Source organism: Hesperophylax consimilis, chromosome 22, assembly GCF_061612785.1.
Source record: "Hesperophylax consimilis isolate HC1 chromosome 22, BYU_Hcon_1.0, whole genome shotgun sequence".
Lineage (NCBI taxonomy): Eukaryota > Metazoa > Arthropoda > Insecta > Trichoptera > Limnephilidae > Hesperophylax > Hesperophylax consimilis.
The window spans coordinates 23,502,697-23,518,388 of record NC_142857.1 but is presented as its reverse complement, the minus strand read 5'-3'; the positions used below and the strand labels follow the sequence as shown (position 1 = coordinate 23,518,388).

Sequence of the window (15,692 nt, the reverse complement as noted above, 5' to 3'; positions counted from 1 at the left end):
ATCAGTATTATGACTATTACAGTAAAGTATTCTTCGAATTTTACACACATTGTGCCTTTACTAACAGCGCACCAAAGGTAAATTTTTTTATAAAAAAGTTAAAATACATCAAAATTATTGTCTCAACATTAGCAAGTTACCTACTAGCTCAACACACATATTGCTAAATACAAATTTATCACAAACAGGCATAGAAATTTTAAGCTCGTAATTCAAATCAAAATAGAACATAAATTTGGACTGATCAGATAAGAAATTTTTTACATTCCTAATTAGAAAATCTATCTATATAAATTAAAATGTTAACGAAAGTTCTTTTCCGATCGCTTTGAAATTTTGACACAACTTTGCATTTGAATAAGTGTGTGTTTTTATATAACTATATTACATAGATGTCATCTTTGACAGGTAAAAACATTTTTTTTTTAAAACAGCGCCATCTGTTGGACATAAAAGCAATACGCATTATTATTTCTATGTCTGCATAGACAGACTGAGCCACAGCAACACGTGACAGGGTACAGCTAGTAAGTTAATAAATAGTTGAACTTTAATGGTAAGGCTTGAATATATTATAATGTAATCGAGTCCTTTTGCGAAAAAACAGCGTTATGTGAAAAAGTCAGCTCTGTGAAAAGGGCTGTTAAATATTTCATTTGATTGTAGTGAGCGCATACACATTGAAAGTCTAATTAATTTATATGTAGTTTGTTGTACATTTGTGAGCCATTTTAATTTTTTTTTAATGTGTGCATTAAAAAATTTAATATTTAAAAAAATACATGTTTATTTCTATTAATAAAATTTGAGAGCGTACTTCAACACCCTTCAAAAACAGTTTTTGGATATGTTTTATTAATATTTTTGCAGAGTTAACAAATAACATAATGCCGTAATAAAACTTCATCACCATAAAAATGATAAATATCTCAAGCGTCGATAGCATAAATCAGTCAGTTTCAATTAACGCTGACTTGTGTTGCGAGCGTGTTATCGGCCGTCACCATAGACCTTGTACTGCTATCTGTGGTTGAGATTTTAAAACGATGTCTGTTGCGAACATAATTGGATATACGGCACGTAATTTGAATGGATCTGTACAAAAACACTGTTATTTTGATAACGCTGTTTTTCCGAATAAGGGCTCAATTATCATGTATGATATCACACATATATTTTGCCCTTTTGACAACTAAATTATTTATTTGCTACGTGAGGATGGCTCACGCGCCTGCCCAAACGGTTTGTGAACGAAACTATTAAATCCATACTGAGTAATTAAGCGTCGCTTTTAAAATTCAGCCTAAATCTAAATATAAAATAATATTATTCAATAACTTATTACTTAAGTACCTTTAAAAATAATAAAAAATACTGTGTGTAGGTTAATAAATAATTAAATTAATAATATTTAGATGGCAATGCTTTATCGGAGGGTTTGATTTTAAGATTTAGAAGACTTTCTGGATAGCCGCCTGTGAGTCCTGGCTATTCAAAATTCAAAAGCCCAATTTTAAAATAATAGGAGAGTTGCGCAAAATTTCCGCCTGCGGTTTTATGTAATTCTTAATTTACCTTGATTTAAATAACAATCATATTGAATTATAAAAATTAACAACTGTTGGACACATAGATAATAGAAACAAGAGAGAGCAAACAATTTATCAACACATTAACTAGCGACAGATTCTTTTAAAATTTGATCAATAAAATTCCAACTTCACGCTCGATTTTCTCGAAAACGAAAGCGCAATTCAATAAAACAAAATCCAATATAAATGTGATGTAGATTAACGAATCCCAATTAAACTAATGAGTTTCTGCTTGTACTACAAGTTCCGGACACTGTGTACATATATGTCACTTCAATTTGAGTTCAAAATCACCTACTGATTGACTACTGCAAATATAGCACAATTGTTTTTAGGTTGCACAGATAAGTATGTAAATCCGTAGTTACAGACACAACTGATTATACTGCCGCCCTGAAGAAAGTAGAGTTGTGTCCAAAACCAAATTTTGATTTTTGCTCCAAACTCAAATAATGTGAAAATAAATGTTAATTATTTGAATTCAAAATTAAAAACAATTACATATCGCTCTATTAGAAAAATTGGCACATGTATAATGCTATGGACAAAATTCATACATATGATTTAAAAGTAAAGATTTTTTTTCAATGGCGATTTGAGCAGAACAATAATGATGATTTTGGCGTAGAAATAACATGAAACACTCGTTATAAAAAAAGATATTTTCTAGCCTAAGGAAGTTTCAATTCCAATATTTGGTTATTTTTGTATAAAATGCGTATAGGAGTAATATGTATCGTTGCGTTAAAAATATTAGCTGTTTTCTAGAGGTTAAATTCAATGGCATTTGAACATGACGATATTACACAGTAAAACCCTCTTATAAGGTTATCTCATTAATTTAAATTAGCCAATATGGATAGTCTATTCAACTGGTCATATCTCAGAATCAATCATAACTAAGAAAATAGTCACTGATTTCAACAACTCGGTGAAATTCTTGCACACATTGCAGGACTTGCAATCGAATCCCGCGCTAAATTCAGAGACGTTTATTGGGACTTGAATTGGAACTGTATGCAATCAAGGATTAAGTGGTTTTGTTTTTATAGTACCTTAAAACACCCTACAAGAGAGTTCCATTGTAAGTTAAATATAACTTAATTTTACCATCATGCGATTAAATCTTTGAGCACGGATGTTCGGAACAAATTCCGGACATCTTCATAACCCCTAGAAATATAAACAGACCTAATAATAACTAGTATCTGAATACCAGCAGCTGCTTGTTACATTGTATGAGATTACATGAAAGCCGATAGATAATATATGGAGCCTGTAGCGTATTATTGTACGAATCACACGTCATACTACTGTTGCATGGAACATACAGTTATGCCGCATGGAGGATGTTATGTGGAGCACACAGCGCACTACTGCGTGGAGCACGCAGCATATTGTTGCGCGGAGCACGCAGCGTACTGTTGTGTAGGGAGCGTTGTGACGGCAATCAGCGGAAGAGGGAGCGGGGTCGGCTGCTGATGAAGTGCCACGGGTGTCCGGAACGGTGCTTCTTGTGGGGAGAAGCTCTGGGGAGACAAAAATATATTCACTGTCTCAACTTTAAAGGAGCGATACTCACAGAACACATTTTTAATTCTAACTCCCAACAAGCTCACAATGTGTTGAAAAAAAATTTATTTATTTATTTATTTAAACGCCCATTGGGCTTTTACATACATTGTTATTAGTGTTATTACATTAACTATGTGACATTGAAAAGTTTACGTACATATATAAATAAAATAGTTATTATATCTGTAGTACATAAATGTTTTACAAATAATACAGAATACCATTATGGAGAACAGTTTTTTTTTTCTTTTTTTACTTACTTAGAAAAATAAATGGATTGAAATTAATCAGCATTTATAGGGACTTAAAATCATATTCGAATTGTTATTTAAATTACAATATTAATTTGTAAAGTTAAAACATATATATTAAAGTTAAAAAGTCATAAAAGAAGTCATAAAAGAAAAGAGTGAAAAAACAGAAGCTAAAAAATGGGTTTTTTACTATGGAGTGGAGAAGTCATACATATCAGCAAAGTGTTTATGTAGATTTCGTTTGAGCACTGCTACGGAATCTCTAAATATATCAACAACATTACCAAATTTATTACCAAAATTTTGTATTCGATTTAACGAAATGTGCGCATGATAATTAGATTTGAAATTGTTACAGAAAAAGGTGGAATTTTGTCTCGTATTTTTGGAAGGTACAAATAATTTTATTGTGGCAAGAATTTCAGGGCTGTCGATTCTATAATTAATAATTTTATTTAGTAGAACAAGGTCGGAGATAATTCGCCTATCTGATAGCGTAATCAAATTTAGTTGATGCATGAGTTGGATATAATTTATATTTTGGATTGGAATATTTAGTTTAAAGTTAATAAATCTTAAAAATTTGTGTTGTACCCTTTCAATATTGTTGGAATGTACTTTATAAAACGGGGACCAAATAGGCGAATTATACTCTACTTGACTTCTTACTAAAGATGTGTACAGTGTGTTCAAACATTCTAGTGACTTGAAGTCACATGCGGTTCTACATATAAACCCAAGCATTTTTAGGGCTTTATTTGTGATTTCATTTATATGCGGATTGAATGTTAACTGTTCATCAAATATAACACCCAAGTCCCTGATTTGAGTGACAGCTGTCAATTTTACATTATTAAGCGAATATTCATAAATTGTATGATTTCGTATTTTACAAAAACGAATGACCTGACATTTTTTAATATTAAGAAACAGAGAGTTGATGATGCACCAACGATATAGTTTATTTAAATTAAGTTGCAAAGTATAACAATCGTCTAAACTGCGTATTGTTTTATATATTTTCAAATCATCTGCGAAAAGAAGAACTTCTACATCTTTAAATATGCTAACAATATCATTAATAAATAACAAAAAAAGAATTGGTCCCAGATGAGACCCCTGAGGGACCCCACTTGTGGCTTCGAAAATGTAAGATTCCACAGATTTTATTTTGACACATAGCTCTCTTTTACTAAGATAACTTTCAATCCAACTTAACAGATTACCCTTGATACCCAACATACTTAATTTTTGTACAAGGATATGTCGCCTAACTTTGTCAAATGCTTTGGAAAAATCAGTATATATTGAATCCACTTGATGCTTCAAGGCAAGAGAATCAGTTATGTAATTTTCGTATATGATCAAGTTACTTAGGGTGGATTTACCTGTGATAAAGCCATGCTGGTTGGGTACAATAATATTATTAATTTGTTTACATATTACATCTAGGACTAACGATTCAAATAGTTTGGGAATAGCGGACAATATACATATTGGTCTGTAGTTCGATACATCGCTTTTATCTCCCTTTTTATGAATAGGCGTAAGATAGCTTTTTTTCCACTGTTTTGGAAAACACCCTGACGACAAAGACTTATTAAATAGTAAAAATAATGGATAAGTCAAACTGCGAACACAAGATTTTAAATATATTGGAGGGAAACCATCCGGTCCAGCGGATTTATTAGTATCTAATGCTTTTATAGCCTTTTCTATAGCGTTTATTTCAATAAAACAATGGTTTAGGTTAAGTGATTCTTCAAGTGATATATCATTTGGGATTTCATTATCGGTAATATTATCATCATAAACACTTTTGAATAAATCTGCAAAAAGATTGACAATGCCTTCGGTATTATCCGCACAATTGTTATTCAGATACATAATATTTGGTAAACTACCATCATTTTTACGCTGAGCATTAGTAAAGTTCCACAATTTTTTAACATTATCATGAACCTCCATTTCTATTAAACTAATATAATCATTATAACATTTTTTAGACAATTCTTTGCACTGCTTTCTTATGTTAGTAAACATTATATAATCATCGACGTTTCTAGATTGCTTATATATTCGGTGAGTTTGTTTTTTAGTATAAATCAATTCTTTTAATTCTTTTGAAAACCATGTAGGGTAAAGGGATGCAATAAAATTAACTTTTGGAACATGACGTTCTTTTGAAGTGTTTAGGATTGAATAAAATTGTTGGACTTGATTCACAATATTGTTTTCATCTTCTAGAAATGACCAGTCTATATGGTCAAGATAATCAATTATATTTGGGTAGTTAGCTTTTTTAAAATTGTACGATGAAGTTTTTAATTTCTGCAATTTTCTAGACTCATTTGTGATAATGATATCTAACGCGGGATGGTGTTGGTCTAAAGGTAACAACAATTCATCCGATTGTTCTACCACTGTACTTAAGTCACTAGAAAATACTAGGTCAAGCATTCGGTTATAAGAATTATGCACTTTATTTAACTGTTTTAGTCCTAGGAAAAAAGACATATCAAGCATTTCCTTAGATTTGACACACTGCACTTCTGTTTCGTTAATAATCACTTCATTGTTCTTATCGAAAGACCAGTCGATTTTCGGAAGATTGTAGTCGCCTACAATTATAAATTTGGCTTTAGGATATTTATATTTTAGTGTTTCTACATCCTCGATGTGGTTCTTGTATATTTGCAGATCTGACATTGGTGGAATATAAGTACAAGCGATAATGATTTTTGTGGATGAAATATTTAGCATTACAAACATCTGTTCAACGCTTTTGTGTTTAACTGGCAATTTTTTAGATGAAATGTTTTTAGATATGCACACCATTACACCTCCTCCTTTTGATTTGTTGCTTGTAATGGGGTCACGGTCAAGACGATAGATGTTGTATTTATTGAGACCTAATTCCGATGAATTGATGTCCTCATTTAACCATGTTTCTGTTAATAACAAAATATCATGTGGGAATGTGGGAGAAGTTATTTTAAGATGTTGTAATTTAGTTCTCATTCCGCGGACATTTTGGTAGTACCCAAACAATTTTAGGTGCTGTTTAAGTTTTTTGGCACGTTTTTTATTATTTTTGGAACAGAGTTTATGTACTTAATTGTTATGTTTGTTTCCCCTTCCGCTTTTCTCGTTTCAAACTCTTTCCAAACATCCGTCATTTGTTTCCTTTGCAGCTCCGTGAGATCTTGTTTAACTTTGATGCCATTTTTCAGTTTATATTTATTTATGATTATTTGCTTAGCTTGATATGAATCTTGGAGTTCTACTTTTATTGGCCTGATCTTGTCAGTTTTTCTTACGCCAAGCCTATATATTTTAGAAATATTTATCTGTAGTGTATCATCGATAATTTTTAACGTTGAACATACTTTGTTGTTGTCATCAGATATCCTGTTGGTTTGATTCTCGTCTCTACTTTCAGGTACGTTCAGCAGAATTATATTTTTCGAACGTAAATTCCTTTCTGTTATCTCGGTAATTGCGTCACATATTTCCATTGAAGTAGATTGAGTAGTTCCAGTTATTTCAGGTTGGTTATTAATAATATTTTTGTATGCGGATAGTTCACCCTCCATAGTCCCCATCTTCACTGCCATCTGTCCCGCGACGCCCAGTAACTCGGTAGTTTTTGGCATTATTTTTGCAAGTTGTTCTTTATTGAACTTATTAGATGAGTCGGTAATTATTAAATGTATTTGGTTAATAATTTCCTGAGCCTTCGCCATACATTGATTAGCATCCATTTTTATTTTAGAGGTTCGTAATATTAAGTTAGGAAGTGAGTGATGACCCTGCACCCTGCACACTCAACTGCGTCCGGAGTGTTTCTGCGCTGCTTGCACTTACGGGTGATAGTGACCTACTATGATGTCGCACCGCTCACACGCACTGGAATCAGTAATGTCTGATAATATTTTATAGAATTTAGTGAATAACCGATTGATACGTTTGGATCACTACGATTATGGTATAATTATATTTCACAGTGTTTAGAGGGATTTTTATAATGTGATTCACACAACCAATTGTTTAAATGATGCTTATAAATAACTATTTTAACTGAAATTCGCAAGACAAATTCAAACGTTACTTGTCACTTTTAATATCACGACAATACTTTGATGAAATGGGAGAAATGCAATGATATTCGATGAAATTACGTTGAAAAATTGTATTAAAATCGGTTCCACCCCTCGTATGTATGTTATTAAGCAGAGATAAGTGAATACCTTCAGCCAGGCAGCGAGGGGTCTCGATGCCAAGGGGGCTGTATAGCTTGGTGAGCGTAAGATCTAATGCTACATATACATACGCGAGCCGAACTGCCGAATTGAACCTCAACTTATGAGAAAGGAACAAAGCAAATGCAAATGGTGCGAAACGCCGCTTGCAGTTGCTTCGTTCCTTTCCCGTAATTCGTGGCTCGGTTCGCGTTTAAGTTCGCAAATGCATACGTACCATATGACCGACAAATACTTACAGGTGTTCAGGTGTGTCGGGGTTCAGGTCTTCATTGCCATCAGTCAGGCAGCGCGGGGTCTCGATGCCAAAGGGGCTGTACAGCTTGGTAGGCGTACGGCCCAGCACCTGCAAATAAATTAGAGGTCATTAATTACAATGCCAAACAATTTAAAAATATTTAAATTATATTAATTACACAAAGATAAATTCCTTTAAAGTGGTTTGGCTTATAAACTAACCAATCACGGTGTATCTTCACAAGGGTAGGCAGAGGATGAACTGCCACACAACTCGTTTTCTCATACATACTCTTTTATTCTGACTCTTGATATGACGCCATTCAATTAGCAATTCTTCTTAGATTCCTTTCTTAGATTATCCGCTTCACATGTCCAAAATCATCTAAGCGTACCTTTCTTAATCTTATTCACAACGCTTGTATCAGCTTTGCATTCTTTCTGGATCTTTGCATTTGTAACACAATCTAACATGGTTTTACAACAGGAGTCGCATTTCTATATCATTCAGTCTACTTTCATTCTTCCTCTGCACATTTCCACGCCCCACTGCCATACATCTGGGTTAGTGACAGGGTAATGGTGTACCGCTAGTAGTAATAATAAACTGAAATCAAACAACATCTTGAAAGGTGGGCCAAATATCAGCACATGACGGAATAGGAGAGGGCACCCAGAATCAAAGACAATCCAAAGTACTCATAAACAGACCAGATCCTAGACGAGCCATACAGCAACTCAATAAGTCTCACTAAGGGAACTAATGGGACTACTAACAGGACGCTGCCACTTCAGAAGATACATGCAGCTGTTGGAAGTGGAAAACGCCAATAGATTCGCGGAATGTGAAGAGGATGAAGAGACTCCAATTTACCCATGATGCCAATGTCCTGCCCTGATGGGAACAAGGCTCAGCTATCTAGGAAGACACATTGCAGAACTGGGAGACATAGTCAAACATCCAATGATAATCCTGACAAACTTTATTAACCTTTCCCTTACTGTGCTAAAAAAATACACGCGTTCCGGTGCTGTGTAGTCAAAACACATCTAAAAATAAGCGATTTAATATCGGAAAAATATGAATATTCATAGCTAATCGATTGTGTTTATTATATTTTATATCAAAAGTGATAATAATTGTAATTTAATTGCTGAAAACATGAAAAAACCATCGGCAGATGCTAAAGAAACGTGCGATGGGTCCACATCTAACGACGGTTCGCGGCCAACTGGCTAGCGGTGCGGCTGGCGGCTGGCACAAACACAGCTGTGCGGTCGTAGGTATCGATGGTCTAAATCAAAAACTACAACTGCAGAAGTGTGGATGTCTCTAAAGCGGGACATCAATAGCGTGTCATTTCCTCGCACTCTTCGCGTGTTAGTATCACACGGTTGATTGTATTGGTGTATTTGTTCCCGATTTTTAACAAAAAACTCTGATTTTTTAATTGAATTTGAAAACTATGTAAAATATTATTTTTTAATTCAGTGCATAGATGTGTAACGGAGGAATACCTAAAATCTGAATGAAGAATTTATTATATTTATAGAGTTATTAAAGTTATTAGAAGCAATGTGTAGTAAATACACACCACAGATAAGGAAAGGTTAAAGTGACCGGGTTACTGTCAAAGCAATGAGGTGAACTGGGAGATATCACAATGGACCCATGGTCTGAGTGCTCACGGGAACTATCCGTAAACTGACTCCGCTTTATAAAAAACAAATTATAATCACCCATTTATAAATGAATATTACAGAGCTCAATGTTTACCAATTTTCAGCGGGATTACAAACAGATTTTTTGAAAAAAACTTAAGATAATTGGTTGTGACATTGTGACATACCTTGCGACACCTGGCTTGTGGGGTGGCTGGCGTATGACAAGGCGTGTTTCCTACTTCCGTTAATCTCTGGCGTCTGCGGGAACCAATGTGTAGGTGCTGACAAAATAAACACATATATTTTTTTTAAATGCGGCAGAAGAACTTTACATAATATATTAATGGGCAACATTATAGTGCTGCGTTTAGTGACTCAATCACCACAAGGGTGCTTTACCCATTGTTATTGCAGATTGACTTTGGAGAAGCGAACTTCTTGTAGTAGGATGATGTTTAGTTAATTTATATTTGTTGTTTAACAACATTTTAAATTTAGAATTTTAAAAAAAAATAGTGGATAGTACCGACATCTCTGGTCGTTTTTGCATAGATTTAGCTCTGCAGGGGGCGTGTCAATGAAGTTCAGTTATATGTGTGCATTTAGACAGCAGATTTTTATTTATTTTTTATTGTACAACAGAACATTCATTCCAGTTACAGTACAATTCTACATCATATCAGTATTTAGGTAAGTGACTCTTCAATAATTGTTTTAGGCCATTTAGAGAACAGTCACTTACATCCAAATTCTTTGCTAGTTTGTTCAACAGCACCACTCCCCTCGTCATGCTATGCTTTGCCAGGACGTCGGTTTTGCCTTTTGGTACTCTGAATAAGTCATGGTATCGACTTCGGCTGTAGTGGTCTGGTACATATAAATCATAGCATCCCAAGAGGAATGATGGGCTATCAATAAAATTGTTTCAAATTTTGAACGACATAATAGCTAGACTTGCTTTCCGCCTAGTTTCCAGACTCACAGAATTAGTTACCTCAAGTAAGTCGATATGGTGCATGAACCTAGGATAGGTTTCATGCGTCCGCATATAGACATACCTGAGGAATTTCTTCTGGATTTGCTCTATCATATCAATGTACTTCTGGTGGTACGGTGCCCAAACATCGCTCGCATACTCCAGTTTGCTTCTCAGTATGCCATCGAACAATGCTAACATAGCATCTTGGTTATTGTATATATTTATTTGAATGATGTTGTTTGACGAGAGATGGCACCGCTAGTCCAGTTTTTGGTCGATTTTCATACCATGATTTGCGATTTGGAGATTGTTGTCTATGTATCAAATGACAGCGACACTACGGACGACGAGATCTTTGTTTGACAAAAGTTTTTTAAAAACAAACGAAATTTTTGGTATTATTCCTCCAACAAAAGTTTTTACAAAAACATCTGACGATTTTACTTACCTCCTTATTTCTTGAAAATATTGTCATAGAAACCAATCGTTATGCTGCACAATTTTTGAACACAGGAAATTTGAAATTGAATTCACGGGCAAAAAAAATGGACACAAACTACTGTGAATGAAATAAAAGCATTCGTTGCCGTCTTACTGGAAATGGAGATAAAAAGATGAGCCACTATTTTTCTTATTGGAAAAGGGATTCCATTGAGATAAGGCGATCGAACCTCGTAAGAGCTCAGTGTAAAACGGGACCACATGGACTTTGCTTTTTAGAGTTTTTTTTTATTAGAAGCATAAAATATCATTCATTACTTGTTTAATTGCAAAAAGAATCATTAAAATTTGTTGATATTTGTCAAAGTAATATTTGAACAGTGCCCTTGAGGCGATTTTTCACAAAACGGCGCTGTACAAATTATCCAATTACTATGAGAGGATTCAATCAGTCTTTTCAAAGCAGCAGACCTAGCCGACGCAACTCAGAGATCAGTCAAGTATGATGGTTCCAGCCCGTCCAGTGCCTTAAACACCAGAAGACAATTTTTATACTGAACTCTGTGACTCAAAGCCAATGTAGGCAATCACCGAAAAGAGGAGTGATATGACAGTATTTGGTTGCACTAAATATTAGATGAACTGCTGCATCTGGGGGCCTACTCTGTATCTTTCGGGTTAACAAACCAGTAAGTTTGTGGTTTAACCTTTCCTTACCGGTACTGTCAACTGAGTGAACATCGTCTCTAATTAATAAAATATCCCTGTAAATATACTAAACAGTGTTCAATTTTTTTGGTATTCCTCCGCAATACATTTATTTATTGCATTAAGTAGTTATAATATATAAATATTTACCGAGTGTATAGCACTGAAGGACGTGGAATTTTTTAACACCGTAAGGGAAGGGTTCGTGACGTGGCTAAACCGGAGGGCGGGAAAGTTTCAAAATATACAGAACAGGCCCCCTGACTGTTAACTATGTTGAACTACGACAACCCCCTTTAATATAATATAACATTCCATTTAATGTACCTCCGTGTTCAACGCGCTCTTGTGTCCTATTCAGGGTGGATCAATGCAAAACGAACTCTAAGCAGAATTCTTGCCTGAACAGACTATGCAATAATTACAATAGCATATTATCCAAGGTTGATTATTATGTCTCTATTTATTTTTATTTATTTATTGGATGATTTGTATAGCGCCGCTTTAGTGAGATATCACCTCAGGGTTTTCTTCACCACCTAGTATTCTTGCTGCGGAGTCTCCATCTTCTATATTCATCGAACGTCACAGCGGTGCTGCCAAGGTCTGGTATCTATGTGAGGATATTGTGTCAGCGCTTTATCAGCAGCAGACACATACCTGAACGGATGACGATCCTCGTGCTGGCGCTGTTGGTGGACTCTCTCGCTGTAGCAGCTGGTCCAGTTTCTTCACCACCTAGGATTCTTGCTGCAGTCTCCATCTTCTATCTTATTGCCACCTGTTCCTGTACTTCATTTTACTTTACTTAGCTTCTTCTTTTTGTAATATTTTTATTTTTTTAATACCTGCATCAACTGTAAAGCGACCCTGAAGTGATCTCTTACAAAAGCGGCGCTATATAAATTAGCCAAAAATAAAATAAAATAAATGGCTATAGATGTATTGTTTTGTAAATTTTTCGTTTTATATAATCTTTTGTTTTGTATAATTTTTTTCATTCATATTCCTTTCTTACAAATTTAATTTAATTATTCAATATTATGCTGTCTCAGTAGAGGTAAAGTCACACTGAGGAAATGCATAATTGGTTTTATTTTGGCTATATAATATACTTATGTACAAACTGATTATGTAAACTGTCGATTTCCCAAAAATTAATAAATAAATAACATCTTGAGGGGCTGAAGGAAGTGAGGATGGGGAAAGAGATGATAAGAGTAAGGTTTAAATAATTCTAGGCCATTCAGATCTAATCACAAAACCTTTCAGCCAATAGCAAGCATCGTTTTGATGTTGAATTGTTACCTATCAAAAGGACACTACCGAGAGTATTTTTGGATTTAAACCAGTAACTGCCCGGTCCAGAGCTGGAGAAGCGCGTGGATACCCGTCACAGCTGACGTGATATAACCGCTCCTGTTCGTTTAATCTGTTTAGAAGGTTTCCCTTGCTAAGAGATTGCTGAAAACTGTTAAACAAAAGTGTTTTACGTAGTGCTTACTTTCTAAAGTAGCTAAATGTGCATAACTATTATCGTTTAGCCGGAATTTGCAACTGTCATAATATTTTAAACTGATAAAATTTTGAAAGTGAAGCTATATTGCTGACAAACTGCTTAATTGTAGTTTAACGGGAAGAAACTTTAAAGAATAAAAAATAAAAAAAGTGAGTTACATAAAACACGAACAAAGACTCCGAAGGCAGCCGGAGACTGAATATACAGCCTCTCAAGTGTCAAGCAGTCCAATTAGTTCGGGCTATATGGGACCTCTTCATCGAGATGTCTTTAAAGGATATCTACGTATAAAACAGATAAGCCATGTTTTGTTTAATATTTGTGCTTTTGTTTCAGATGACTAAAGAGAATATACACTTTGTTTGCTGGTTGAATATTTTTTGTTATTTTATGATAGTCTGCGATGCTCAAACCCTCTAGGTCTGGTATGAAATCGTTGGACCACAAGACGTAGTACGAGGTGTCACGGTGTCTTATTGCAAAGTAATTTGTGTGCAACAAGTAATGCTTGCTTTACTTTGTAATTTTAACAATCGTCATATCAGAGTATTACTCATATTATTGTTTATGATAGCCTGCGTTGCTCAAGCCCTCTAGGTCTGAGACAGAGGTATGAAATCGTCAGACCACGAGACGTAGTATAAGAATGTTTGGACAAAGGAGCACATGTTGCACAAATTAGGAAAAACATCCCGAAAGGTGAAATTTTGAAGGAAAATAACTTGACAAATTCAGAGTTATAGATACGAAACGTAATAATTATGGTACAATATTGAGCACATCATTATCAAGGTAAAGTTAATTATTGGTCTGGTTTCGTGGTATACTAAATAAACATTAATTTAAATTATGGACATTCATTCAAAACAAAATAAATTGACCGTTAAAAAGCTAACAGAAATGTCTGGAAATTTGACTATTGAAAAAAAATGAAGTATGATGTAAATTTACCTGAGAAAGTGTGCCGAATGTCGTTCGCACCCTTCTGAATGTTTTCGTTAGTTTTTCAGCTCCATTTCTTAAGGCCTTTCTGGAACTTGATAAATTCATTCTGGTCAAAACCCCGGGATTACACGACGAAAACTTCGATTTTTCTTTCATGGGGCTATCGGACGGTTCGTCTCTGAACTTTTCTTCCAGATTTTGACATATCTTTCGTTTGTTGGTCACAGAATTTTCACACTCGCGCGACGGCCGGAATGATAGTATTTTGCTGTCCGACTTCATGTTCTTGATATGTTTATTAATGCAACGGAAGACAATCTTCATGAAAAAAACGTTGGCGGAGCGGTCTAGACGAAATTCAAATTTTCTCTTTGTTTGGGTGATTTTGACATTGATCGACGAACGGCTAGAAATATAATCAGAAAATTATTATTATTGCACAAAAAACACTAACTCAGGATTGTGTCTAAAAATTGCTATTTTTATTTAAAAAATATTTTTTTACAGATAATAAAATTATATTTATACAAAAAAGCTAAAAATGTTTAATAAGAGCAATGAAAATCTGCATTTTTAATTCCTCAGCCTTAAGGAAGTGCCACACTATTTTTTTATTTTTCTAGTAAAAAAATAGGTCTTTAAAGGCTATTTTCATATGATAGATTCCAAGAAAATACTTGTTGCTATTTGTAATTTAACATAAAACATAAGAGCTACATGTACATTTTGTACATACCTGTCGGCAAGTATTTTAATTGTAAAATAAGTACTAATTGCTAATAACTTATATTAAAAACCACTAAATTTCAAATAGCTATTTTAAAAACTTCTAAATTAATTAAATTTGATATGTCCCTAGGTATATACATGACTTGAATTCACAGAAAGACACGTGCTCCAGCATTTGTCTCTGTGATTTTACACGCAGATGGAGGCGGCAGTTCAGATTTTATTAGACCTTAAATATTTTGTCAATAGTTTCACCGGTCCCTCAATAAAAAAATAGAAAGCCAACTTGGAAATACACCCATCAAGTCGTAATCCGAAATGGGTGTATTGTTAAACCAGCGACCCGGCAAAAAAAAAAAAACCTTCGCCCAAGGCTCGGCTATATTGTAATTGTTTGAATGTCTTTTGCACAAATGAAATATTAACATCTTTTAAAATAATAATAACTAGCGGTGAGAATGTCGATGCCAGCGCCACGGACTCAAACAACGTACCGAAGTGGTGTAAAGCGGAACCACTTTAGTTCCAGCACCCCACGACAGGTGCGCTACGGTCGCCGGATTGCGCAGCTCAACAGATTCCGCAACCAAAACAGTACCCAGTACCCAGTCATAGAGTGATCATCTCGCCTCCCCTTGGGGCGGCCGCCGAGGCGCCTCCGCCCAGGAGGCTGCCCTCTCGGCGGTCACGATCTCACCTAGTTCTCGACAGTTCACATTTCCGCACTCGACAGTCATCATCTTGGGAGTCATCATCCTGCTCTCCCCCTTGGAGCGGCGCCGAGGC

General features: G+C 34.8%; 1 protein-coding gene across 2 annotated transcripts; it reads right to left on the bottom strand.

Annotated features, from left to right (window-relative positions):
• Positions 1-410: 410 nt before the first annotated feature.
• LOC149413275 (uncharacterized) lies at positions 411-14,561 on the bottom strand. 2 transcript variants are annotated; one of them, XM_089645025.1, is made up of 4 exons: positions 14,184-14,561; positions 9,771-9,866; positions 7,923-8,029; positions 411-3,121 (listed from the first exon to the last, which is right to left on the bottom strand). In XM_089645025.1, exons 1-4 carry the CDS (start codon positions 14,499-14,501, stop codon positions 3,043-3,045), a joined length of 600 nt encoding a protein of 199 aa, XP_089501151.1. In that variant the 5' UTR covers positions 14,502-14,561; the 3' UTR covers positions 411-3,042. The 2 variants fall into 2 exon arrangements, with proteins under 2 accessions (XP_089501151.1, XP_089501152.1); XM_089645026.1 differs by lacking the exon at positions 9,771-9,866.
• Between the last annotated feature and the right edge of the window lie 1,131 nt (positions 14,562-15,692).